The 26,272-nt window shown below is 39.6% G+C and overlaps 1 protein-coding gene across 1 annotated transcript in view; it reads right to left on the bottom strand.

The window, feature by feature from the left end:
* WDR70 (WD repeat domain 70) overlaps nucleotides 1-26,272 on the bottom strand; it is a 277,449-nt gene that overhangs the window by 19,448 nt on the left and 231,729 nt on the right. The window contains exons 13-16 of the mRNA XM_025270591.3: nucleotides 24,313-24,451; nucleotides 4,125-4,225; nucleotides 2,421-2,500; nucleotides 539-655 (exon numbers count right to left, since the gene is read on the bottom strand). Coding sequence (XP_025126376.1) covers nucleotides 539-655; nucleotides 2,421-2,500; nucleotides 4,125-4,225; nucleotides 24,313-24,451 — 437 coding nt within the window. The remainder of the gene's footprint in view (nucleotides 1-538; nucleotides 656-2,420; nucleotides 2,501-4,124; nucleotides 4,226-24,312; nucleotides 24,452-26,272) is intronic.

A 26,272-nucleotide genomic window follows, 5' to 3' on the forward strand; every position in this document is an offset into this window, starting at 1 on the left:
CGCGGCTGTATGATGGCCAATACTGCCTTGCTTTCTTCTGGCCTTACTTTCTTAGAAACTCTAAGGATTTTTATTCATCTTCTAGGGAAATGGGTAGCTCTATTTTAATAACGCAGAACTAAATGATGGCCCCTTTCTGCCTTTTGTGAACTCTAATCCAGCCTAAATTTCGGCCAAAGTATTCAATGTTGAATTTTAAGCCAGTATGGTGAGCAGTGATTTAAACACTGAGTTCCAAGGAGCCCCAGAGCTCCAGTGAGGTCCCCTAAAGGACTTGGAGACCAAGAAGAAATGGCTCTGGGCTTCCTCTCTGCTTCAGCACAGCAGCTCCATTTCCATCAGTTTTATGCACTGGGCTTCTGCATCAGTTCTTTAAGCAAAAAGTTCTGAGGCTAAAAGAAGGTGTTTGAAAAATCCTATTTAGTAAAAATCTCTGAAGACGGGTATCCAGGCCCAAAAGATCTTCTAAGTTCTGTCTCGATTACCCCACCCTGGCCCTCAATGACCCCCTCTGCGGGTCACTAGCTAGATCAGTCACCTGGGCCTGCGACAGGAGGCTCGGGTTTGTGAGACTTCAGGGGATCCAGTCTGTCCTTCTCCAGCTGTTTCCTTGTACTCCGTTGGCGAGGTTCACGGAACATAGGCAAGGCATGAGCTAGGAGAAGTCACAGTTGAAAAATTTCATTATGATAATAACCCTTCCATCCAAAAACATAGCTAGAGCATGACTAAATGTAGATGAAATGGAAGTCATAATGACGGCCTTCATCTAATAATAAAAGACAGTCTTACTGAAACCAATTAGCCAATTTTGTTTGAGACCAGACACATTGTTCACCTCTCCTGGCAACTAATGGCGCTCAGGAAATACTGTCAAATACCGTCACGGAAACACTGATGAGGCTCCCCATGTACCAGACCGTGGGCAGCAGTTAAACCTAACTTCTGTGGTTTTGACAAGAAACACTTAATGGGACTGCCTCTTACTTTTTTTCTTACAGGACCCAAATGTGAATAATGCCAACAGCTAGCTGTCAGCCTCGGTCTCCTCAGAGGCCTCATAAACACTGGAATCACTTCACACATTTCTGAAATGTGACCACCTCTCAGGAATGGTTGACAACACTGAGCAACCAGAAGGGACGAACAGTTATCCCACAGAAACTGGGATAGAGGCACAGAGGTGACTGAATCTCCTGACGTGGTGACTTAACAGGGACTTATTCTTTTTTCAATGCGGTCAATGAAAGAATAAAAATTAGAGTGTAACATCTGTCCAATTGTTCTTGGTTGTTCACTCAATGTCAGAATTAAGTTTCAGAATATAAAAGAAAATACAAATTTATAAGGAAAACAGTGTCATTCTGGTGGAGAGGGGGAAGACTACTGGGGAAAGAATTAAATATCTATGACCACAAAAAGTACCAGAATAATGTCTTTGAATGTTTACATGCAAATTAAAACTTCTTTAAAAGAGAAAACTGGGGGAGAATTAAAAGGATAATAAGGGTTTAAAGGAAATTTATGATGTGAATGACAGAAATGGCTGTAACACCTGAAAACCACTTCCACTGCCTGCCATCCTCAATGCACACTGCCAGCCTGGGCCAGGACCATGTCACTCACCAGTAATATGCCTGCCTTGAGTTAGGGGAGCTGAGAAACACAGCCACCCATGACTCTGCTGGGCAACATGACACAATAGTATTTTTAGGAGAGGGAAAAATAGCTTTTCACCTCAAACGACTGCAGGAATTTAAGTAGGCCACGTGTAATTATATGAGCTAGCCTGCTTCTGACACTGACTTTAACACTTCTACTCTTGCAAAAAAAATGCCATGGGATCTTTTTACTCATCACCAGCTCCTAGGGACTTGGTTTTATACAAGACCCACCCCCAGGGAGAAAACCCAGTAGTGCAGCGGCCCTGGGCTTGAGACTGAGCCACTGAGCAAGTCCACAGGGCACCTGCTAATGGCAATTGCTACTGCATCTGAGATCCTTCTAGCCGCTACCCTTGGCAGGTCTGAGACTGTGACTCTGGGAAACGAAAATCTATCAGATTAACAAAGTTGTGTGACAAAGCTGAGACGCTGCTCTGTCCTGATAAGATTTCTGATTGTACCTCAGGTAGTTCATTTTATATCTGAAGGTCTCTGGATCAATCTGTCACAGGGTCACAGAATTTAGGCTCTTCCTTTTGGGGTTGAAAGTTACATGAAGTAACCCTGTCTCTGGGATGAGTCACAGAAGCTGAAGGAGTTTGCGATTACATGACTCCCATCCTAAACACATGAATAGGGTATTTTTTAATATATGCCTGAACTTGGAGGGCTTTTTCTGTCTCTAAAGCCATGAGATCAACAGCACACTAGAACATAAGACAGATGCATGACAGAGAGACCATGCTAACAACTTACGGGTGATGATGTAGTCCTGGGTTAGAGTCTCTGCTTGCTTCGCCTTCCGCTGGGTTTTAACTACACATAATTTCGCTCCCCTGAGAGGAGTTAAAGCAAATTATTTCCTTTATTTGGTCTTAGAAACAGAAAGTAGATGTCAAAAGCATTAGACACTTTTCAGGAACACACTCTGTACACACCAACTCACCAAGTCCTTGGCTTTCTAAGGACTGGCAACAGATGGAGCCCTTGGTGATAAGAGATTAAACATATGGGAAGGCAAGTCTGTGCATCAGTGGTTACTACTGTGTGAGAAGGTTAGAAAGGTAACTGGAAAACAAAAGGCTAGTTTAAAAAATCTATAGAAATAACCTAAAATTAAGATCTTAAAGAGATATTAACATTAATCAACCTTTTCACCCTAAAGGTCACAGGGTTCAAATTTTAGTTTATGGCTCAGATGAAAGCAACCTGGGTGGTCTATAGCCCAAGTGGCATTTGTCCACATCTCTAATACAAGAGTACAAGTGTCTGGATCCAAGTCAGCTTGGCAGGATTGCCAAGGGGCTACAGCTCAAGAATGTGTGGGATTAACCAAAAGTGTGCTTAGAATGTTTCACTCTCCTTAGCAATAATGAGTATCCCTTTCAGGAGAGACAAATACAAATAAGTAAATTTTTTAAAAGAGTCCAAAGATAGTGCCTTCTAAAGGGTGCTATCAAATGGGGCTCATCATTTTCTCAAGTAAAATGGCCCTCTTCCTTTCATCCTACTTACATTAGTATTTTTAATTTCTTGATTAAATAACAAAAAAATTCTATTTGTTCTTAAAGACCACAATATATAATTTTATTTTATAGGGCAAAGATTCCAATGCCAGAAAATTCTGAAGCAAATAGTCTGCTTCTATTCAGAGCCAAACTATAGTCAATAAATATTCACTAATAGAGGACAGGCTTCCTTTCCCCCCAGAAGAATGTGGGACCTCACAACAGGTTTATGAGGGACCCCAGTAAATTTAGCATGTGGAATTTTATAATAGATATTCTAAAGAAACAGCTAATCACTTACTGTATCTTAATAGAGAGAAACAGACCATCTCTTTTGGATGGTGACACGTTTACATTTGTGCCCAAGGAAAAGAGAAATAACTGAGGGACTGACTGAGCCTCCAGTGAGTTTTTTAGGTCCTTGAAACACACTGGTATGCTTAAATTTGACAATTGGGCAGATGTGGGGTAGAAGGGGAAACTGTCTGTGCTGTCCTCCTCTGCTGGCAGAGAACAACTCCACCAAACATCCAAATGGTACCTGAGAAAAGCCCAAACAGAAAGGGAACAAAACAGACAAGCCGGTTCCATTTCCTGTGAATGGTTCGTTCCTTGTTCTGTTAATCCCTTACATGCATCACTACTAATGCCACTGTCCAGGGTGGTATGCAGAGTGGGCAGGCCTTCCCCCCGCTCCTCGCACTCAACATTTCAGCTAAAGAACTGCAAATCCCCAGGAAACTTTCACTTTGAATTCTGTATGGATCAAGGAGCTATCTAAATCCTCTTTAAAGCACAATATGAGGAGTTTGAGGCTTTGGTCTGAGCCAGCTGCATTTTCTAAAAGGGTGGATCCCCATCAAAGAAGGAAATAAATAAAAGCAGGGGTGAAAAAAAAGCCCTCCCCCCAGTTGTTGTCATCCATCTCAAACAGGCAACACTTATGAAATACCTCTGACTCTTGTTGGGGTCATAGTAGACTTTAGCCAACCCGTTTCCAGTCCCCACCATGATCTGGTTCAGCTTTGGGTGCCACAGGCAGCGGACAACACTCTAAAAAGGAAAAGACATGGGAATCATCTAAATGGGGCACAAATAAAAGGGAAAGAAAACTCTGCTGGTACTTGGATGGCTAGTTTACTAAACTGAATGTCACCCTGATGATGACTTGTAGCTTTTGGGGCATTTTCTTCCAAACCACTGAGTTCTGTTCTATCACATATTATCTCTGTGACACTCTATAAAAATATAAAAGATGCCCCCTTCCTGCCTTGTCTCCTCTCCTGTTCTGATAGCATCAAAACCACGAAGCTGGGCCTTCCGAGCTCTGCTGTCACGTGAGGCTGGCATCTTGGAATGCTGAACCCACATAACTTGGTTCATTTTACCAATGAAGCAGATTTAGATCTCAGCGATTCATGCTTTTATGCACACAGTATGCCCCTCTGGACAGCATATTGAGGCCAGGTGGTTATTATTTTTAGTTTACAAAGATCCAAATCTCATAAAGCTTTCTCAGGAACAACCCACATTTGTGAACTATGAATAATATCTCCCTATCTATGAGATTAACCAGCAGGACAATAGCAGAAGTAAAACAGAGATATGGAATATAAAGATGTGATGTTAACCTGAACGAAAAGCAGGTTAGGAGAAGGTTTACTGGAAGAAGCTATGATCCTGTGAATCATTACTGGTGAGGAAAATAAGTGCTGTTCTGGGGTCAGAAAGAACTGCAAGTTCCCAGTGAGAACTACAACCTGTTTTTAATTTTTGCTGAAATAAGAGGGCAGAGGTGGAAGAGATGGCAGGGATAGAATTAAGGTGGGGGAAGGAGGCTAAGGTTGGTAGGCAGAAATACCATATGTTAGGTTCTGCAGATCTCACTCTCACTCTGATAGAACAAGAAATGAGTGGAAACATTAATTCAGTGATTATTAGGAATCTCTCATGTGCCAAGCAACGTACAAGGACTAACAGGAAAGGGTACAATTAGATATTGCCATCTTACGTTCTAATATTAAAATGTAAATCATGGAATTTCTGTCTTCTAAATCTACCTTGGGCTGAATTTTTTTTTTTTGGGGCTACTTCTCCCCAACCATCTAGTTCTTTTGTTAAGATAGAATATCTGGTAATTTCTGCAATCCCTTTTGATAGAAATTCTGGGTTCCACTTGACTGGTTAAAAAAAAAAAAAATGCATGTAGTTAAATGGCTACAAAGCCCACTCTGAGATTCCTGAGAAACTAAGGAAGAAATGTAAGAAATGTAAAAGTGTCTGCAGAACTTCTAATTCATGTCTGACAATATTCCAGAATAGTGGTTCTAGCACTGCTGAGCAGGGTTGAGAAAATCAAACCAAAGTGGCTGTGTTTATCCTATCATCAGGGGGAAAATTAAGTTAAACAGGCAGGTTTGTACAATTTTTTCGTCCTATGATTTTTTTTTAAACCTGTAGTATCTGCTACTCAATGCCTACTAGCAAGTGCTAAAAGATGATAAAACATATACAACGGTGAGTGAATATTAATAGAAAAACTTTAAAATAGTAAATCATATTTTTTCAGTAAAATGTGAAAGCAGTAAATCAAAGTTTACCAACTAGGGGGTGAGGTTACTGTCACCTTTGTGCGTGTGCTCATGAGACTTACTTTACATGCATATGTAGAAAAAGTCACACTTTTCTCCTAACAAAACTGCCTTGTTGGTAAGATGGAATTAAGCTTATCAATAGTTCATGGTCTGCAAAGCACAGCCTGACTACAAGGTGCTCCGTCACTGAGACTAATGTGAGAACCATGCCTAGACCACTGGAAATCTCTAGACGATCAAGGTCAGGTATGTGGAAACTTAAAAAGAGTCACAAACAACTTCACATCAAAGCCAGAATAAGCTCATCCAAGCCAATACTCATCTCCTTCAAGTCTTGGCTTAACTGTCATCACTATTCAGACCACCCTATTGGAAACTGCACCACACAACTCCCCTTCTTTTCCTTGTTTTCATAGCATGTGTCACCTTTTAACATAATATACAACTTACTGTTAATCATGCTTCTAACATAATATATAACTTACTGTTAATTATGCTTATTGTCTGGGCTTCCCAGGTGGCACTAGTGTAAAGAACCTGTCAATGCAGGAGACCCAAGAGATGTGGGTTCGATCCCTTGGTCGGGAAGATCCCCTGAAGGAGGGCACAGCGACCCACTCCAGCATTCTGGCCTGGAGAATCCCACAGATAAGAGGAGCCTGGCAGGCTATGGTCCCTGGGGTTGCACAGGGTCTGACACACTGAAGAGACTAAGTACGCACACACACACGCTTACTGTCTGCCTCCCCAGGCTGCTCTTGGTCTGTTTTGTGTGGCCAAGGATCTCAAGTGCCTAGATGAGTGTCTGATGCTTAATAAATATTTGCTGCAGGAATGAATTAAAAGTTACAACTCATCCAACCTAAATAGATTGTTTTGCTAGGTGGGGTTGGAGACAGACAATTTTCAAGTTAAAATCATTACTGCCTATGAGAAATAATTTGATTCCTCCAGATTTTTATTACACTCAAGTATCATACAAACACAGAGGGTTAGTTCCCTCCCAATGTGGGCCAGAAAAGAGGGATGAACAAGAGCCAGAGGGGCAAGGGAAGACACTGAGAGGAGCTCTCAAGGGTCTTCAGAGATCTCAGCTGCCCACAATTGTCCCTAGGACAATTTTAAGGACATAGTACTAAAGTTATTTCCCTTCCTTGGTTCTCTAGAGGTCTGGCTAAGCAGTCTAAGAATACTGGTTCTCAAATATGTTGTCAAGCGAGCAGGGTACAGAATTGGAAAAGATCCACAACGTAGGCCTGATAAATTCCAAGACACCAGCCAAACAGGCAGTTTCCAGGGGCAGCAGGTTACTGTTACCCTCTCCGTCTAGGCTGAGGGTGTAAATGTTAGAGAGAGGCAACGGCCGGGCCAACAGACCAACGTCGGACTGCTTTCCAGGGAGTCCAAGCTCAGGGCACTGCATCTCTATTCCCGCTCACAGTCTTTCCCTCCTACGCCCTCACACACACGTGACTGGGCAGCACAAGCTCTCATGGAGAAGCTCGTTTACCCTCCTTTTTACACGGAAGGAAGGAGAAGGCAAGTGAGCCCCCTTGAACTAAACAGTCATTCCGGAGCACCATCCACTGCGGTGGTGAGTCACCAAGCATCCAATGAGGGCGCTGGGAGCAGTCTGAGTTAGGCAAAAGATACTTAAGGCCCAATTACCCTAAGACTGGTTATTAATCAAATACTACCCGGATTCCAAAACATGGAATGAAGAAACAGAATTCAAAGTCAAAGGTGGGTGGGCTTTTTTTTTTGTTTATTAATATTTATTGTGTGTGTTTAGCTAACCTTCATAAACTTTGCAGCTAATGCGGCTCCACACTTTGTCCTGTCAAGGAAATGCATCTTATAGCAGAGAGCTGGCCATCTGCCAAACCAAACAATCGCTGAGACGGCGGCAGCAGCAGCGAGGCTGGGGAGCAAGCAGAGCTCCCCGCTGCTAACTTGTCAAACACACACATACTGGGTTTTACGTAACAACAATGGGACACGTGCCTGCTAGAAGCCCAAGGAGCTATCACAAGACAAATGAGCTACAGCTACTTAAAAAGAGTGCATTCACTTCATCCACCATCCACAAAGTCAGCCTCCATCCTCTGTTCTTGAAGAGGTACTTCTGCGGCTGGGGGCTTGCCACATTCAGACGGACAGATTTACTGAGTGAGACAGCGAAGGGAGGGCAGAGAACACATCTGAATTAAAGGACCAGAGGGAACAATCATGACAGGAGATCTACATGGAGCAAAGAGAAAGCACTGCACTGCCAAGAACTAGATTCTGAAGTTAGTCTGCATATTTCAAATATAATGATTTGCTTTATTAAATTGATAAAGGATTTTATTCTTACACTGATCCACTTCATCTTACTAAAGCATTGTGGAACCACCACTGGCTTCCCCGAGCTGCTTAAACTGAACTCCATGTCACCATAAAATTAAGTTTAGCTTTTTGAACCAAAAGCTACTGTCATTTTAGATAATTTGGCGGTGCAGAGGAACCACAGTCTGCCCCCAAAGTACTCAGCTCTAGCAGCAGCCAGAGAGAGACAGTTAACTGGTGCTAGAGACCATAAGCAAGATGACAAGGCAGTAACCAGACTTTAAAGTGCTCAACACAGAGAGCTTTCTTTTCTGCAGAGACCCAAAAAAAGAGAGGGGGGTGGGGCAGAGAAGAAGAAAACACTCTGTGTACAAAAAGCAGTGTCAAGATTCCAAAACAGGAACTTTGGAATTACCCCTCTGCAAAAGTAAGAAAGCCATAAAAACCCCAAATAATTTATTGCTGTGGTTTTTTGGTTTACTTGATGCGATGGAAGCAAATAAGGAGAAGAGGAAGAAATCAATGAGAGAAATGAATTTGTATTTTAGGACATGGGAGGAAAGGAACTATCGGGTTATCTGTAACTTTATGTTATAAAAGTAGCTGACTCCTCACAACACTACAAAACTAATGATCTCACCTCGATTTCACAAGAAGAAGAAATTGAGGCTTGCAAGAGGCGGGGTAACATTCTCAAGGTCACAGAAAACTTGTACACAGAGGAGCTGGGATGCTCAGGGAGGTTTTCCCGACTCCCATGGTCATTCCTTTATACCTCCTAATTATGCAAAGCTCTGTTTTAGAAGCTGGGAAGGAACAGTCACTGCAGATTTTAAATCATCTCCAAACCTACCTAACCCAGAAGAAGTCCTAGCAAGTTTATACTAAAAAGCAGATGATAACACTAAAATCATAAAAGAAAAAGCCTGCTACTGCCCAGTTCACAAATGTTACCATAAAAGAAATCGATGCCTGTAGAACATCTTAGGCGTCAGTAATGCACATATCCAAACACCGCCCTCATTTGACTTCACACGCTAAAAGAAGCCCAGCACCCTTCCTAATTTTATATCTTAAACATGATTATGATGAAACACCCTTTCCTGATCCTTCCCAGCTGCTGACCCACACTGTAAAAGAAACTCCATCTGTTTTTTTCATGTTTGGTTTTTGTCATGTAGTACAAGAATGGATAAGCTAACTCAGAGATTCCTTGGGAGAAGTATTTTCCAAAATTTTCAAAGGTAAGAGCCTCACACATTTCTGTGAAGGAGACTGTCACACAGTTTTGCACATGTGTGTAGAGACAGTCTCATGGCCGTGCACACCCTCAGGACTGCCCAATACATCTGAAAGGCCATGTATATGCTGAGGCCCAAGTTTAAGAACACAGATGGAGATGTGAGTCCACAATGAAGAAAAGGAAGGCAGATGAAAATGGAAAGGTCCTGGTGAAAACATTTTCTTTGGATTTGCACAAACCCAAGCTTTATTTCACAGAGAAAGAAAAATTGCTTTCCACATTAAAATACTGAACCAGGTAGGTAGAAGAGTCATGCAGGAATGCTTTAAACTTTTCCAGGTTATTTGTCTTGTCCTCCAAAAGCCTTGCTTTTCCCAAACTTGGATTAGTTTGCAGTATGCTTGGGCCATCGGGCTTAGTTTCACTCCTTTCAAGTTCAGGAAGCAAACCTGCTGAGTAAACCTTTGTCTACAATAAAGACTCCTCAACACCCACCTGATCTTCACGGAGACACCCCTCGAACAAAAATGATTAAAGACGTTTTCTCTGCTCTTCTAAGTGAGCATGTACCTATCCATTTTTTCCCCTCCACATTCCTCCAACCCTAAGGAAGTTCCATCAGAGGGCCAGACAGGTAGAAATTGTCACTCTTTGCTGAAATCTTCTTAATCTCCCTTCTTCCCTGCCCCAAACAATTCTCTCTCTGATAAACCAGACAGAAGCCCAATGGTGAAAAGAGAAAATGTTGTGGCACTTTTATAAATGTAGGGGTTGTTGAAAACAAGCAAACAAGGAAAAGCGTTGCTCTATACCTCCCATAAATATCTGGAACAGATGCACAGATTACGCTTTTTGAAAAGAAAGTGAAAATGTCAGTAGCTCAGTTGTGTCTGACTCTTTGTGACCCCATGGACTGCAGCCAGCGTCCTCTGTCCATGGACTTCTCTAGGCAAGAATACTGGAGTAGGTTTCCATTTCCTTCTTCAGGGGATCTTCCCAGGGATCAAACCTGGGTTGCCTGCATTGCAGGGAGATTCTTTACCATCTGAGCCACCAGGGAAGCCCTGGTGAAAACTTTTTGAAAACTGGCATCTAATTATCAAATTAAGTCCTATCAAACTCATGGAAAATGCATTTATTAATGTCAGTGTATTTACAGACTCTGCTCTAAAATTAAGGTAACTGTTAAAGCAGTAAAAATCTGGAACCTGGTAATTGTCCTTGGCACAAAATGAATCACATCTGTAGCTGATAATAAATTCGCCTAAAGAATTTCATCACGAGAAAAAGTTCTCGGAGAAAATGGAAGGTCTCTTGGGTAAGAAAATTAAATACAATCTTCTTCATCTAATCCAAAATACTAAATGTCAGTTTGCTCCAGGCTGCTATTTGAGAAGAACTTACAAAGGCAGGAAAAAAAAAAGCACAAATAATGACTGAAGAAAGCTGATAATTATTTTGATTAATGACAGTCTGGGAGCAGGAAACAAATAGGTGGAGGGAAGTTAGAGTCCCCAGGGTGAGTGACACCAGCGGTGGGTCAGGGCAAATGCCCACCTAGAAGCAGCACTTACTGCAGGCGCGTTCCCAAAATTCTCAAAGAACTCCCTACTGGTGGGCACAGGATGGATCAAGTGTGCCAAGATATGGAGTCCTGGGGGGTTGTGAGGGGCCTAGGGCACTACAGCTTCAGGCAAGTCAGTGCCAGCAAAGAGTGGGTCTGTCTGTAATATCACACAGTATCCTCTGTTACGAGCACCAGGCTGTGAAAAAGCTTGGGAAGCACTGCCTAAGGCCATCTCTCTAGATCTAATCTACACAGACCCAGACCACTCTACCCTTCTTCATGTGTCAATAGTTTGAGATGGGCATAAAGATAATAAGGATACATTTTTTCTTTATGTAAATAAACAAAACACAAATGGATAAAGCTTTAAGTCCCTAACTACTAGACAGAAGATATATATGATCAGATCTTAGAAATCATCAAGCATGTAAAACCAAAAAACTGTAGGAGAACCTGAGTCTTCAGAGATGAACTAACTATACAGGATATGTAAAGCACTATTTGTTTTAATATAGTATAGGTAAATAAGTGTTACACATTATACTCTTTTATTGAGCCCTTTGGTGGGGGATGGGGGGGCGTATCTCAAAACCCCTCCTCATACAAGATGATCTAGCACTCCAGAAAAGGGGAAAACACTATCCTGGGACTCTGAGTTAATTATAGAACTCTTTGTTTCCCACACTAATATAAATTGTGAAAGTCTGGCCAGAATTCTGATAGAACAGCTGGAAAACTTGTTACCAAAGAGCACTCATCAAATTCTGGTTGGGAGAGGGAAGTCTGCCATAGAAAATCCTACAAGACACAAAGTGCCTTCCTTGGTCTTCTCTCAGTGGGGTGTGGTGTGGTGCTGGAGTTGGACAACAGAGCACTGTCGTTACTGGATTATATGTTTATACATTTTATAAAGAATAGTGTGTCATTTTGAACATTGACAAAATTGACCTATCTACAAAATCAACCTCTCTCTTTTTTTGACATTTTATGGAGTTCAGTATGTTTCTCCTTCAGAGTTGTGTTATCTGTTAGGTGAGTCTTCATCCGGGTTTGTCATTTATGGCAATCCCATCTATACAAGGACGTATATAGATCTGCTTAAATTCCAATTATATAAAACACCAAACTCTTGTGTAGAGAAGAAAAAGAAAAAGTTTCTAATTAATCAAAAGGGAAACACCAAATACTTCTCTTGTTTTGAAGGACTATAAATAGAAGTAAAACAGTACACAAACATTTCCTTGAGACTACTGACACCAAGTAAGTAGAAGATGCCTTTTAATACAGCATGTTGCAGAGTTAAATGACACTAGAAAATGAAGAAACTATTAAACTGAACAAGACCTTCTTTGACTCCTCATTCTTCAGTGATTTATGAAGCCTGAAGGAGGATCTGATAAGCTCTTCATGAGATCAGACCCAAAAATCTTAAAGGAAATCAGTCCTGAATATTCATTGGAAGGACTGATGCTGAAGTTGAAGCTCCAATACTTTGGCCACCTGATGCGAAGAACTGACTCCTTAGAAAAGACCCTGATGCTGGGAAAGATGAAAGGCAGGAGGAGAAGGGGATGACAGAGGATGAGATGGTTGGATGGCATCACCGACTCTAGACTAGAGTTTGAGCAAGCTCCAGGAGTTGGTGATGGACAGGGAAGCCTGGCATGCTGTAGTCTACGGGGTCACAAAGAGTCGGACATGACTGAGCGACTGAACTGAACTGAAATGAGATCATTGTCAAATAGATAACTATAGGAAAAGACAACTCACTATAGGCTTTGAAACAGGATTCCTACAGTAAACATTATTTCAAAGAAGAGAATGTTGAATAGAAAATCTAAATAACTGCTCCTGAACTAAGAGTCTATTGGTTAAATTTATAAACTGTTCTTTGAAAAGAGACTGGAAATAAGAACAGAAATGAGGTGATAAGCATATCAGAATTTGTCTTCTCTTCTAAGGAAGAATAATGACTGGACTTTTGATAAAATACAGTGACAAATTCCAACAAATAATTTTTTACTTCAAAGCAGAGTGTGTTCTACAAAATAGACCCAGGAAACAGATCATACTCATTAACAGTATAACAACTAAAGCAAATTATATTCATTAGAGTTTTAGATTACCAGTATTTTAAGCATCCACAGTAAATCTGCTTCCTCTACTGAACTCAAAACATAGCTATTTTTAGTAAGTCTGAAAAAGGATCATCTCAAGTTTTAAAGAAGCAGACAAAATCTGTACTTCTTTCATTGAATCTAAAAGAAAACATATTTATGTTCTAAAATTTCAGATTAATTAGAAAAAACTATTAACAAAAAACAAAAGGAAGAGAAGCTGGCATGGAATAGGCTATGATAGTAAGTCCCACTAAGAATATACTAAAATAAAATATAATAAAAGGTAAAGCAAAATTAACAAATACATGTTCACCAAACACCTACTATGTGCCACTGTTCTAACCCTTTGGAATATAATGTTCTGCCCACTCACATGGCACCGAGGAGCCCCCGTACTCCAATTTGCTCACTGGAGAATCTAGAAATGGTTGAGAAAAGCTTATCAAAGGTAAAACAGAAGTGCTGAGAAAATACAACCCACAAGAAAATGTTAAAATAACAATATCAACTGAGTTTGGTTCACTTAGACAAGAAAAGACAAAACAGTAACTTTATAATCTTCAAGGAAACACAAGATGTTGACCAGCTGTTCTCCAATTCCTTGAGGACCAGAGTAAAGGATGTGGGCTCTAAGCATGAGAATGTAGGCTAAAAGTAAAGGGGAAAAAAAGAGCTGATGGTAATAAGAGTTTTTATAAACAGAAATGAACTCTTTAGGGAGGTTGTAAAATCTTCTGTTAAAAGTCTAATTTTCATATAAGAGAGCTGAGTCGTAGTCCTCAGGTAGGCAAGAAGATGGGCTCTGGACAACAATATTGAGACACTAAGCGAAAAGAATCTGCCTGCAATGCAGGAGACCCTGGTTTGATTCCTGGGTCAGGAAGATCCCCTGGAGAGGGGATAGGCCACCCACTCCAGTATTCATGGGCTTCCCTGGTGGCTCAGATGGTAAAGAATCTACCTGCAATGTGGGAGACCTGGTTTGATCCCTGGATTGGGAAGCTCTCCTGGAGGAAGGCATGGCAACCCACTCCAGTATTCTTGCCTGGAGAATCCCCATGGACAGAAGAGCCTGGCAGGCTACAGTACAGGGGGTCACAAAGAGTTGGACACAACTGAATAACTAAGCACAAAGCAAAGTCACAACATGCCTGATGCCCCAGCTAATGAAGCAAAAGCCAGCAGCTTTGCCTGTGGCAGTTACATGAAGGGAACTTATCACCAGCATAGGAGAGGGGACTTGCACTAGGACCAAAGAGATTAATTTACTTCCTATAATATGAATGTCCGTGCAAATGTGCAGTGATCTTAGACAATTCCTCCTAGGCACATCTGCTGTAATTTGTACTATTTAATTATTTAAACACTATTTAAACACTGTATTTCATACAGTGCTTTCCATGATTGTTTAATAAAAAAAAAATGTCTGGGTGCTGGGTGAAATAGAGGGATCACATTCCACTCAGTCTCTCTCTCTGAATGCAGTTATGAAACCCAGATCTGAGGATTTTGAAAAGTAAGTAGGAGTAGGTGGACTGGGAAATTAGTCCAGAACTCAAACTACCCCTGAAGCAGCATCAAGTTTACTGTCTCCCCCAACTCTGGTACTTCACCCCACCTCCTGGCCCCCTAAAAACTGTGATGAACAAAATATCAAAATTTTAAATTAAGACAGCCTCAGTTCAACTGACTTTTCCTTTTGTTTCACTCAATATGGCTTGACACAGCACTGTTACTGTTCCCATTTTTACTTAGAATATTGGAATTTTACTCATTATGATTTTTTTGCATTAATTTTATTTTTTATAATGTTACATTAAAATGCTAATTTGTTTTGATTACTGAGTTTTTTGATATCTTCTTCTATTTTGTGCTTGGTCTGACTCTAGTCCTGGCCCTGCCTCAACCTATAGCACATTCTGTAACACGAAAATTAACTCAAAATAAACCACACACCCAAAAAGAACCACAGTAAACCATAAAACTTTTACAAGAAAACACAGAGGAAAATCTGCATGAGCTGGGGTCAGTCAAGGAGTTCCTAGCTATGACAGCAAAACTACATTCTACAAAAGAAGAAAAACTTATAACTTAGACTTTATCAAAATTAGTTTCCTTTGAGGGACACTATTAAGACAAAACAAGCAATAGACCAGGAGAAAATATCCCAAGAACTTGGTATCTAGAATATATAAAAGACTCTCAAAATTAAAAATAAGAAACAAACCTGATTTAAAACTGGGCAAAAGACTTGAACAGGCACTTCACCCAGGATGACATAATCATAGAAAACGAACACATGAAGATATTCAAGTCTCCCACGTTTCTTTACTGACTGAGCCACCAGTCCATGAATGCTGGAGTGGGTAGCCTATCCTTTCTCCAGGGGATCTTCCTGACCCAGGAATTGAACCAGGGTCTCCTGCATTGCAGGCAGATTCTTTACCAGCTGAGCTACCAGGGAAGCCCTCACTGGTCATTAGGAAAACACAAATTATAACTATGATGAGAAAGCATTTCAAATACCTGTTTGAATGTATAAGATAAAAATGTTACAATACAATGTTGGTGAGGATGCAGAGCAAGTAAAAAACACATATACTATTGGTGGGAATCCAAAATAATATTGCTTATCTGAAGACGGCTTGGAAGTTTCTTATAAAAATAAATATACATTCATCATATGACCCAGCAAGCCTATTAGGTATTTGCCCTGGAGAAATGAAAAATCATGTTCACACATGAATGACTGTTATTGTCGTGGTTTAGTTGCTAAGTCATGTCCAACTCTTCTGCAACCCCACGGGCTGTAGCCTTCCAGGTTTCTCTGTCCATGGGATTTCCCAGGCAAGAATACTGGAGTGGGTTGTCATTTCCTTCTCCAGGGGATCTTCCTGACTTAGGGATCTAACCGGTGTCTGCTGCATTACAGGCAGATGTTTTAGGGCTGAGCCACCAGGGAAGCCCACAAATGAATGCTTACAAGAGCTCTATCCAAAATCTCCCCAAATTAAAAATAACCAAATGTCCTTTAATAGATAAACAAACTGTGCTATATTCATACAGTGGAATACCACTCAGCAATAAAATGTTAACACATCAGTGATACGCACAACTGACCTAGGTGAATCTCAAAGGATGCAGCTGAAAGAAGTTGATCTAAAAAGGTTACACACACTATGAGTCCATGTACATGACATTCTTGAAAAGTCAACACTAAAGGGATAAAGAACAGACCAATGAATACCAGGGATAAGGAGCTGAGAGTGGGAGAGGGTGAGAGTGTGCCTGCAGAGGGATGGCACAAAGGAGTGTTTGGGGAGACGGAACTGTTCTGTATCCTGATTGTACTGCTGTGACTACAGGACCCTATAGGGGCCAAAAATCACTTTAAAAATAATAATCAGTACTACTAAACTTGTTCCTTTCATTTTCCTTATGTAAAACATTTTAAGATTTGATAAGGTAGATATTGGGCTTCCCTAGTGGCTCAGCAAGTAAAGAATCCACCTGCAATGCAGGAGACTCAGGTTCAGTCCCTGGGTCGGGAAGTTCCCCTGGAGTAGAAAATGGCAACCCACTCCAGTATTCTTGCCTGGAAAATTTCAAGGACAGAGAGCCTGGTGGGCTACAGTCCGTCGCAAATAAGCAGACATGACTGAGCGACTAAACCACCACCTCCGCTAAGGTAGACATTAACAGTTAAACCACCATGAAATTGGTGATTTCTTTCCTTTCTACTCTCATATGCCTACAGATGAACACTCAACTGCACTCTTTAAATCCTGAGAACTGCTGTGCTGGAACATCCATAGCATAATACTGTTAGGTGCAATGAGAGGTAATTTAATCACACCTTACAGACAGCACGGTGTCCTGTACACTGTGAGTTAACTTAGCAGGAGATTCCAGCTGAGTTTCAGTCACTGTTTAAATTGAACTCTGGTTTGTATGCTGCCTCCTTCAGGAAATTTCAAGAAAGGGTTTAGTAAGTCAAATCACAAAAGAAGTAAAATCGCAATATTGTTTTTCCCTTCTAACCCAATGGCATCTCTTTTCATCGCTAATTAAAGAAAATATTTTTACAGAAAGTGGCACTGACTGATCACTGTGCTTTACAGTAAAGCATTATCCTAGTTACCAGGCTGGAAGTTAGCTTAGGACCCAGGAAAATGGCAGTACTGGAAAAAGAGCCATGCAATTGCTGTGCTGGCAAGCTGACACTGAGACTCCATCATCCTCTGTTTACTCCCGGGCTCCCTACAAATATTAATACACCTCAGAAGGCCGGGGAATACACAGTGCACACACACCCTTTTTTGTTCCCAGTGAGCAAATGCTCAGTAAACCTAGGTTGAGTATACTGTCGTATCATTTGGCAATGGCAGAAGAGACACATTTTACTAAATACAAACATACTGATCAGGATTCATCTAGAATTTACATTGTTTAATCTTCCCAAGAAAGTGAATTTCATTAAGCTGAAATTGTTTTATTCAAAATAATACATAATTCAAAGCAACTGCTATTTCCTAGCCAACCAAGCTGCCTGATTGCTCTTTAATAAAAATCAGATAATGGAAAGCTAGTTTAACTCAGAGCCCATTTTTTTCCATTCCCTTGTGCTTCACATTAAAAAAGGTTTTACTGTATTTTAGAAAGCAGATAAATGCCAAATATAGTCTTTCATTTTCAGTTGGCATTTGCACTGCCTATAGCTCAAGTTCCCTCTGTGTACTATTTTCCTTAAGTTCCTGATTGGGCAAAGAGACCGCTTGACTTGTCTATTTCTAGAAAACATTTAAAGAGGTGCGATTTGGCCCGAGCTGGGACTAATAAGACAGATCATTAGTCTATTCCCAGTACAAATCGGAAGAACAGAGGAGTTCTTCAGCTCTCAGAGACAAGCGTTCACAGGTACAGCTTCATTAATTCATTAAATTTGGAGTAAATTCCCAGACTAGCTATATCTGTATTCAAATATGAGAACAAAGACACATTCCAAAGCCAATTCTGAGGACTCCCTGGAATATTCATTCATTTGAATGGCCTTTCTGCTCTCTTTCACGTGTACAAAAAACATGGGGTAACTGCAGTGTGAAGAGTCAGCGTGTCCCTTACACTTAATAAGATAAACAACTAGATTCATGAAGGGCCTATTACTTCATGGCCCCATTACATCCATTTCTCTCTCTTCAATCTCTTTGGATTTAAGAAAACAATATTCTCTTCTAATAAGAACACAAAAACTTTTATATGAAATGGAAGTGGTAATCCTTTCATTTTATATGTTACATGTCATATATTAGCACATATAGCAATTTTTTGGACATCAAAATGTATTAATGTAAATGTCATATTTGGTATAGTCTATGGGTAATATGATAAGATATGATACCTTCTCAGTGATCCCTTCTATATTATTATACTACTTTTATAACCAGAAAAACTCAAAATAAAGCTAATCTGAGGTTTCCCTGGTGGCTCAATGGTGAAGAATCTGCCTGTCAATGCATGAGATAAGGGTTCGATCCCTGATATGGAAAGATCCCACATGTCACGGAGCAACTAAGCCCACGTGCCGTATCTACTGAGCCTGTGCTCTAACGTCAGGGAGCTGCAGGTACTGAAGCTGGTGCCCTAGAGCCTGTGCTCTGCAACAGGGGAAGCCACTGCAATGAGAAGTCCACGCACCCACCGCAACTAGAGAGGAGCTGCCGCTCCCCACTTGCCAGCAACAAAGATCCAGCACGGCCAAAAATAAATAAATAATATTATATATAGAAAAGGCTAATCTGATATAGTCCTCATTGCAATGTATATAGGAAGAATGTATGTATACATCAAGAATCAGATCTTACAAGGTGAAGAAAAATAATGTAAACTCAAGTTCTCTTCAGAACTTCACCTAAATTAAAGAAGGAAACACAGTTGGTATTTTTATGGAAACTTTTGTTTTCTTAAAGCAATCTTTTTTTTTACACAATATGGACCTTACCTTCTTATGCAGTAGGCTATCTTTATAAGTCAGATAAATAGGTCTGAAATAAGAAACTTTCCCACCTTTTGGTAAATATATAAACTATTACTTAATAATTAACATACTTTTAACAATAATCATGTATTTTGCAACCATGATAATTAAGGGGTGGAGACAATAGCCTGTAGATAGGTAGGCATTAAGTAAGTAAGTGTGCAGAATCCAAATTTCATCCCTCCGAGGAAAAGATTCCAGAGAACAAACAAGGGTAGAAAGAAACAAAACTCTATGATAATCCTTGTTCTTTGCCATCTGGTCTCTTCAATGATTAAAAAATGTTCCTAAAGATAATCAAATATTCTTTCAGTTCAGTTCAGCTCAGTTCAGTCGCTCAGTCATGTCCGACTCTTTGCCACCCCATGAATCGCAGCACGCCAGGCCTCTCTATCCATCACCAACTCCTGGAGTTTATTTAAACGCATGTCCGTCGAGTCGGTGATGCCATCCAGGCATCTCATCCTCTGTCGTCCCCTTCTCCTCCTGCCCCCAATCCCTCCCAGCATGAGGGTCTTTTCCAATGAGTCAACTCTTTAAATAATCACAAGTGAATTTTTGTCTTCCTTAAAAGACCTTTACTATAATCTTTCTTATACAGGTACTAGGATTCTCAATCAACTTTGAAATGCCTAAGGCAGTCTAGTTGAAAATGCCAAATCAAATTTCTCTAACCTTCCCTTCTGTTCAGCAGCCAAAGGCTAGCTCAGCTGTGCTAGATGCTATAGCTATGTTTTAAAAACAAAGGTTTAGTTTTTCTCTTTCTTTTCCTCGGTCAGCATTCACAGACATTGAGGTTCCTCAAAAAAAGACTTAAGCAAACAAACAAACTAGAAGAAAAGTCAGGATCAAGTGGGAAATTTCTTTTTTCCTCCTTACTTAAGGGAAGTAAGTATCTCTTAAATTACTGTCCAAAGTAACTGAGGAAAAGAGGCCCCATTTCAATAATGCCAGGTCAAACCAGCTTTATTTCACTATGCTCGGGTGAAAGAGTGTCAGTGGGAATATGCTAGCACAATTGCATACACCATGTCCCTTGATTTGTTTATAAGGAAATTCTATTAGTTACTCTGCAACAAAGTATAGTTTGATGAAAAATCACTAAGCTAACAATAGTTTAAAATGTATTTCAAAGCATTTCCTGAAATACTTGGAACTTTGAAAAGATTTAAAATTTCCTGTTTCTTCTAAACATAATTACTTAAAAAAAAAAAAATGATAGGTCATCTCAAATTACATTTTGTCCATCCCTTTTCTCCAATGCTTTTCCCCCACATAAAATGGAGTAATGAATGCTGTTTACACAATATATAAAAACTCTAGGGTTCCCTCTCACACAAACACAAAAGCAAGCTTATAAACTTAAGATCAAATTATATTTTGGAATTTATCTTAGAAAAGAGGCTATGCACATTATTCAAATTACAAAGAATTAGATGATAAATGAGGATATGCATTTTTTTCAACTTGAAGAAACAAAATTAGACTACAAAGGAAACATCTAAAAATAATTTCAGAACTGTAAAATGTCTACAAACAGCACAGAGTAAAATTAGTAAATATTAGACATTTGTCCTCTGCTAGTTGAAGAGTGTTGAGATTCTCTACACTGAACAGAGAAAGAAAATTTTTCAAAAAATATGACAATGCAGTGTGTAACTAAAACATTTTTTAAAAATTTGTTTCAAAAATAAATATGGAAAATATAATTGTTATATTTTTTAAAGATATTTACTGTGAAGATTACAGGACAGTTTTTAGTTATTAGCAAATTAATTATACAGATTAACATTCTCTAACTGAAAACAGTGTTTGGTTCCCTATATACATTGTGAGCTTGGCATTCCAGTATATAACTCTCTAGGGATTTATTTAGTTTTTAAAAAGACTGTGAGAAAATCATACTTCATTGAAGTAAATGGCTTCAGGACAGACCTAACACAACCACTGCCTGTGCCAGGTCAAAAAAGCAAACAACTAAATGCTGATGTTAAGAATATGAGATGCTGTCTTCTATCTAAATTAAAATTCAATAGAGTAATAAGTACCTTATTTTACCAGTGTGTGGCATTTCCAAAGAAATGACAGTTCTGGTGTTTTTGTTCCTTAATAGTTACATTGACATTTCTTACAACAGGGATTTGAGAACCAGGTTTTTATTTATTTTATTAAATTAATTTTTATTGGAGTATAGTTGCTTTACAACGTTATGTTAGTTTCTGCTGTACTGCAAAGTGAATCAGCTATATCAGCTATCTGAATACATATACTCTCTTTTTTGGATTTCCTTCCAATTTCAGTCACCACAGAGCACTGAATAGAGTCAGAGCTATATAGCAGGTTGTCATTAGTTATCTATTTTATACATGGTAGTGTTACATGTCAATCTCAATTTCCCAATTCATTCCACCCCCTCAACATCATGGTATCCATACCTGGCTTTTAATGACAAAAATACAATTAAATACAAGAGGTGGGGTTTGGCCCCTCTAGCAAAGTGTCCAGCCTCTTTATCCATCCCAAAGAATGAATTTGTTTACCTTCTTACATTCCAAGAAGATTTAAAACTTGAGAAAAAAGATCAAAGGGGCAGTTTAAAGTCCCTTTAGCAGACCATTTAACAATATAAACAGAAAACAATGCTGTCTGATGTTAACAACCAGAAAAAAAAAAAAAAAAAACCAGACAAATCCTAAATCAATAATTTAAAAGGCCACTTTAATGTGTATGGTTTTGTCCCTATTTGAAGCTCTCTCTTCAATCCGTCTATTAAAATGGATCTCAAAATCTGTTATCTGACTTTCTGAAGATAATTCAATATATGGTAAATTCTATTTCCTTAATGAACTCACTCTTCAGTTTGTTTCTTTTCACTTGCTCATCCCTGAAATGCTCTGGTTTCCCAGGGCTCATCTCCTCTAACCTTTATGCCCTTTTCTGTGATCAAACTAATCAGCAACCAACATTTCAAGTGTGAACCATAAATACTTCTCCCCCAAACTGTGCTTTTTTTCTTCGAAAGCACCAAAGTTATCTACTCATGTGTCTACTGAACATCTCCACCCAGACATCCTAAAGGTGCTTTAAATTCAACATACCACTGACAGACTCAGTGTCTTTCTTCTAAAACCTTTTTTTTAAATCATAGGGAACACTGACCCAGTCTCCTAAATTACTATATTACTATAAATAAATACTATATCTTGGAAATCTCACCTTCACACTTCAATAAAAATTAACTTCTAAAACCTGGTTCTGTTATTCCTTTGCCAAAAAAAAAAGGCCATAAGATAAAGTCACTTTCTTATCATGGTATACAAGGTCAGTTTACCTCTCCATCTCCAGATATTTCTCTCCTGCCTTACTCCTCAAAGACACACCTGCGTCTACAACATGCATTCCTCACACTTCCCAGGTATACCATTCATTCATTCGATAAACAAGCGCCATCTATGAGCTAGGCCTGTTCTAAGCACTGGGGTTTGCAGTGAACAAAACAGACAAAGTTTCTGCCCTCATGGGCTTACATCCTGGTGGAAGCAGACAGACAAAAAACAAATATGTAATAGGTAAAGTGGTGGTAAGTGCTATGGAGAAAAAGATCTAGCTAGAAAAGCAATTCAGAGCAACACAACCAACAGCATGATCTGTAAACTTAAGACATCCAATCCACATGTCTTTAAAAGTACAATCATACTTCTATATCCCTTACTTTATTTACATTTAAATTTAAATTTTATTTTAAAAATATAACCCCATGAATAATATTGAGAGGTATAGTCATCGAGAGCCATTAAAAAATAAACATCTTAATAATCATAATAATTTCATATTTTGAGGTTAAAGTTGAAGACTTAATTAAAATAAGACTTAATTTAAGTCCAGGTTCGATGCATGAGACAAGGTGCCCAGGGCCGGTGCACTGGGACGACCCTGAGGGATGAGATGGGGAGGGAAGTGGGAAGGGGGTTCAGGATGGGGGACACATGTACACCCATGGCTGATTCATGTCAATGCATGGCAAAAACCACTACAATGCTGTAAAGTAATTAGCCTCCAATTAAAATAAATAAATAAAAATTTTTTTAAAAAGAGTGTTTTTCTTTGAGTCCAGTGTTTCAGTTGGCTTCAGGATGCACCCCAACAAAGTATTATTTGTGCTGGCATATTTCAAATTATGTCATGAGATTAGAATAAACTTAGGCACTCATCTAGAATTAGTCTCATTGTCAGTTCACTGTCTCTAACTCACTCAAATTTAGGGCCTACAATTTAAGCCTCCATATTAATACTACACTATTAGAGACAGGAATTTTTAGCTGGTGATTTAAAAACAGTGGTCTGATGGCCTGAATCATGTAAGTACATGGTATGTCTCAACTGTTTACAACGAGCTGAAACAACTGGAGAAACCTATAGAAGAGCAATGCTTAAGACATAGGATATTATGAAAAGGATCTGATAGTGAGCCAAAGAAAATCTGCACAGACATTAATTAGCCTGTTTCGTACTCAAAAAATAACAATGATTTGCCTTCCCATCTAAATAATAATACATACTTTAAAAGACTTTAAAGGAACTCAGATTTTCTTCTGGGAATCTTCACTATTACTGTATTACATACGTCTCCAGTCTCTACATATCAATGAATGAAAGAATGCCTGCATGCCCACATGGTGGTGTTTTACTACTTACATACATATGTAAAGAAAACTTAAGGGGGTGGGGATTTGGTAGTTAAATCTGAAATGTTTTAAACTTCCAATAACTAAACAGAAATTAAACTTAGTGGAAGCCGCACCTTACCTCAATGACAACTCTGACAAGGAAAATTCTGACAAAGATTTCAAATAATGATACGCTTCATCACATTCTGAGTATAACTTTTCACTCTGTCCATAATCCCTGAATCCTTATAAACACGCACACTGTGGGAAGCTTCTTTCTGTATGCTACATGACGATCTGCCTCTCCTCTCCTGAAATTGGTTGGTAGAGAGGGTAAACATCCCAGGCGCAGCTGAAATTCTGACTATGGTGTGCGCCCACAGGAAATACTGGGTCAGGACGGGGGAAAGTGTAGGTAAGCCACTCTGCAATGTGCTCACTAATAATTCCTGTATTGGAGAAAAAAAAGCAGCTACCTCTGCACTGGAAGGGCAAGAGCTTATGTTCTGTTTCAAAACCAAAACCAAAGATGGCTAAGAGGCAAGCTTCACTTTCTTCCCAAGGCTGGGAGGAAAGAAAGTACATACCGCATCTGTGATGTCTATTTCATACACCCTTTGGAAAGTCCTGCGCTCGAAGAAAACAAGTTTGCCGCTGCCACATCCTCTTTGAACAGATGTCCCAGTGACTATGAGTTTATCATCTGGACTGAAACAGCAGTCAGTCCTACAGACAACAGGAGTTTATAAGGTTAGGCTTATGACCCCACAACAAAGCAGCAGCAATGAGTGAGTTAAATAAAACATAAACAACATCACTGTAATAAGAGACAACTCTTATACAGGGTTGATAATACGTCAGGCACTTACATTAATATCCCCATTTTACTGATGAGGAAACTGAGGCGGAAAGAAGTTAAATGAATCTTGTCTGAGATCACAAAAGAAGGTGGTGCAGCTGGGGTTTGAATTTAGTCTGACTCCAGAATCTGTGCTCTAATTTCTAAATATTATAATATCTTTTACTGTAAATAGAGTGTGGGAAAAAACTCAATATTGACATTGATCCTGTCTATACACAACTAATGTCTAAGTGGTAATGATTTTGACCAGTTTGAGAACTATTTTCATTAGCACTACCTCTCAGATAATTTGAGTTTTGTCAAGTCAAGCACCAAGCAATGAGGAGCAGCCTGCACCGCTGGAACCTAACTGATGGCTGTGATTCAACGGCTCTTGAGGATGACAGGTCCAGCCATCTGACTGTGAATACCCTAAGACGTGGGCCAAAGACGTTATGCAGTTAGCATTACTTGTAGCAGGCACTAGGCTCAAAACATTCATCTTGGCTATAAATTCACGTTTGTTTGTCCATCTGTTTGTTTTAACAGATAAACACCATGGGCCACAGGCCATGTTGGAGTTAGTGCTCTGATATTATACAGCTTCCTCCATTTGCTGCTTCTATTACCATTGTGCTCTCCTTGCTGGTCATCATTTAATACAGAAGTGAAATTTATTTCAACCAAAATAGAAAATTTTGCTTAGGTACCAACTGTGGGACTTAGAGATCAAATCCCAACCTCAGCTGCTTGCAGAAAAATCTTTAAAGCTTCAGTTATCAACTTAGCAGAATGGAGATTACAGTGTTCACCCACCCAGAGCAAGACAGTCTGAATAAGGGAAGGTTACCAAATTACTGATTGGAATGATGATAAGAAATATTGAGGAAATAATATATAAAGGTTCAGTAACTATGAAAAGTTGCTTTTATGGTTGTTGTTGTTCAATCATTAAGTCATGTCTGGTTGTTTGAGATCCCATGGCCTGCAGCACACTAGGCTTCCCTGTCCTTCACCATTTCCCAGAGTTTGCTCAGACTCATGTCCATCGAGTCGGTGATGCTATCCAACCATCTTGTCCTCTGTCACCCATTTCTCCTCTTGACCTCAATCTTTCCCAGCATCAGGGTCTTTTCCAATGAATCAGCTCTTCACATCAGGTGGCCAAAATACTGGAGCTTCATCTTCAGCATCAGTCTTTCTAATGAATATTCAGGGTTGATTTCCTTTAGGATTGACTGGCTTGATCTCCTTGCAGTCCAAAGGACTCTCAAGAGTCTTCTCCAGCACCACAGTTCAAAAGCATCAATTCTTTGGTGCTCAGCCTTCTTTATGGTCCAACTCTTACATCCATATATGACTACTGGAAAAACCACAGCTTTGACTAGATGGACCTTTGTCAGCAAAGTGATGTCTCTGCTTTTTAATATGCTGTCTAGGTCTGTCAGTTTTTCTTCCAAGGAGCAAGCAACTTTTAATTTCATGGCTGCAGTCATTGTCTGGAGTGATTTTGGAGCCCAAGAAAATAAAATCTGTCACTGTTTCCACTTTTTCCCCATCTATTTGCCATGAAGTGATGGGACCAGATGCCATGATTTTAGTTTTTTGAACGTTTAATGGTATGAGGATTCAAATTTTAAAATAAAGACAGGCCTACTCTGTCATTTATACACTATCAAAAGAACAATCCTTGAAAATGTTTTTAC

The sequence above is a fragment of the Bubalus bubalis genome, chromosome 19 (genome assembly GCF_019923935.1).
Source record: "Bubalus bubalis isolate 160015118507 breed Murrah chromosome 19, NDDB_SH_1, whole genome shotgun sequence".
NCBI classification, from domain to species: Eukaryota; Metazoa; Chordata; class Mammalia; order Artiodactyla; family Bovidae; genus Bubalus; species Bubalus bubalis.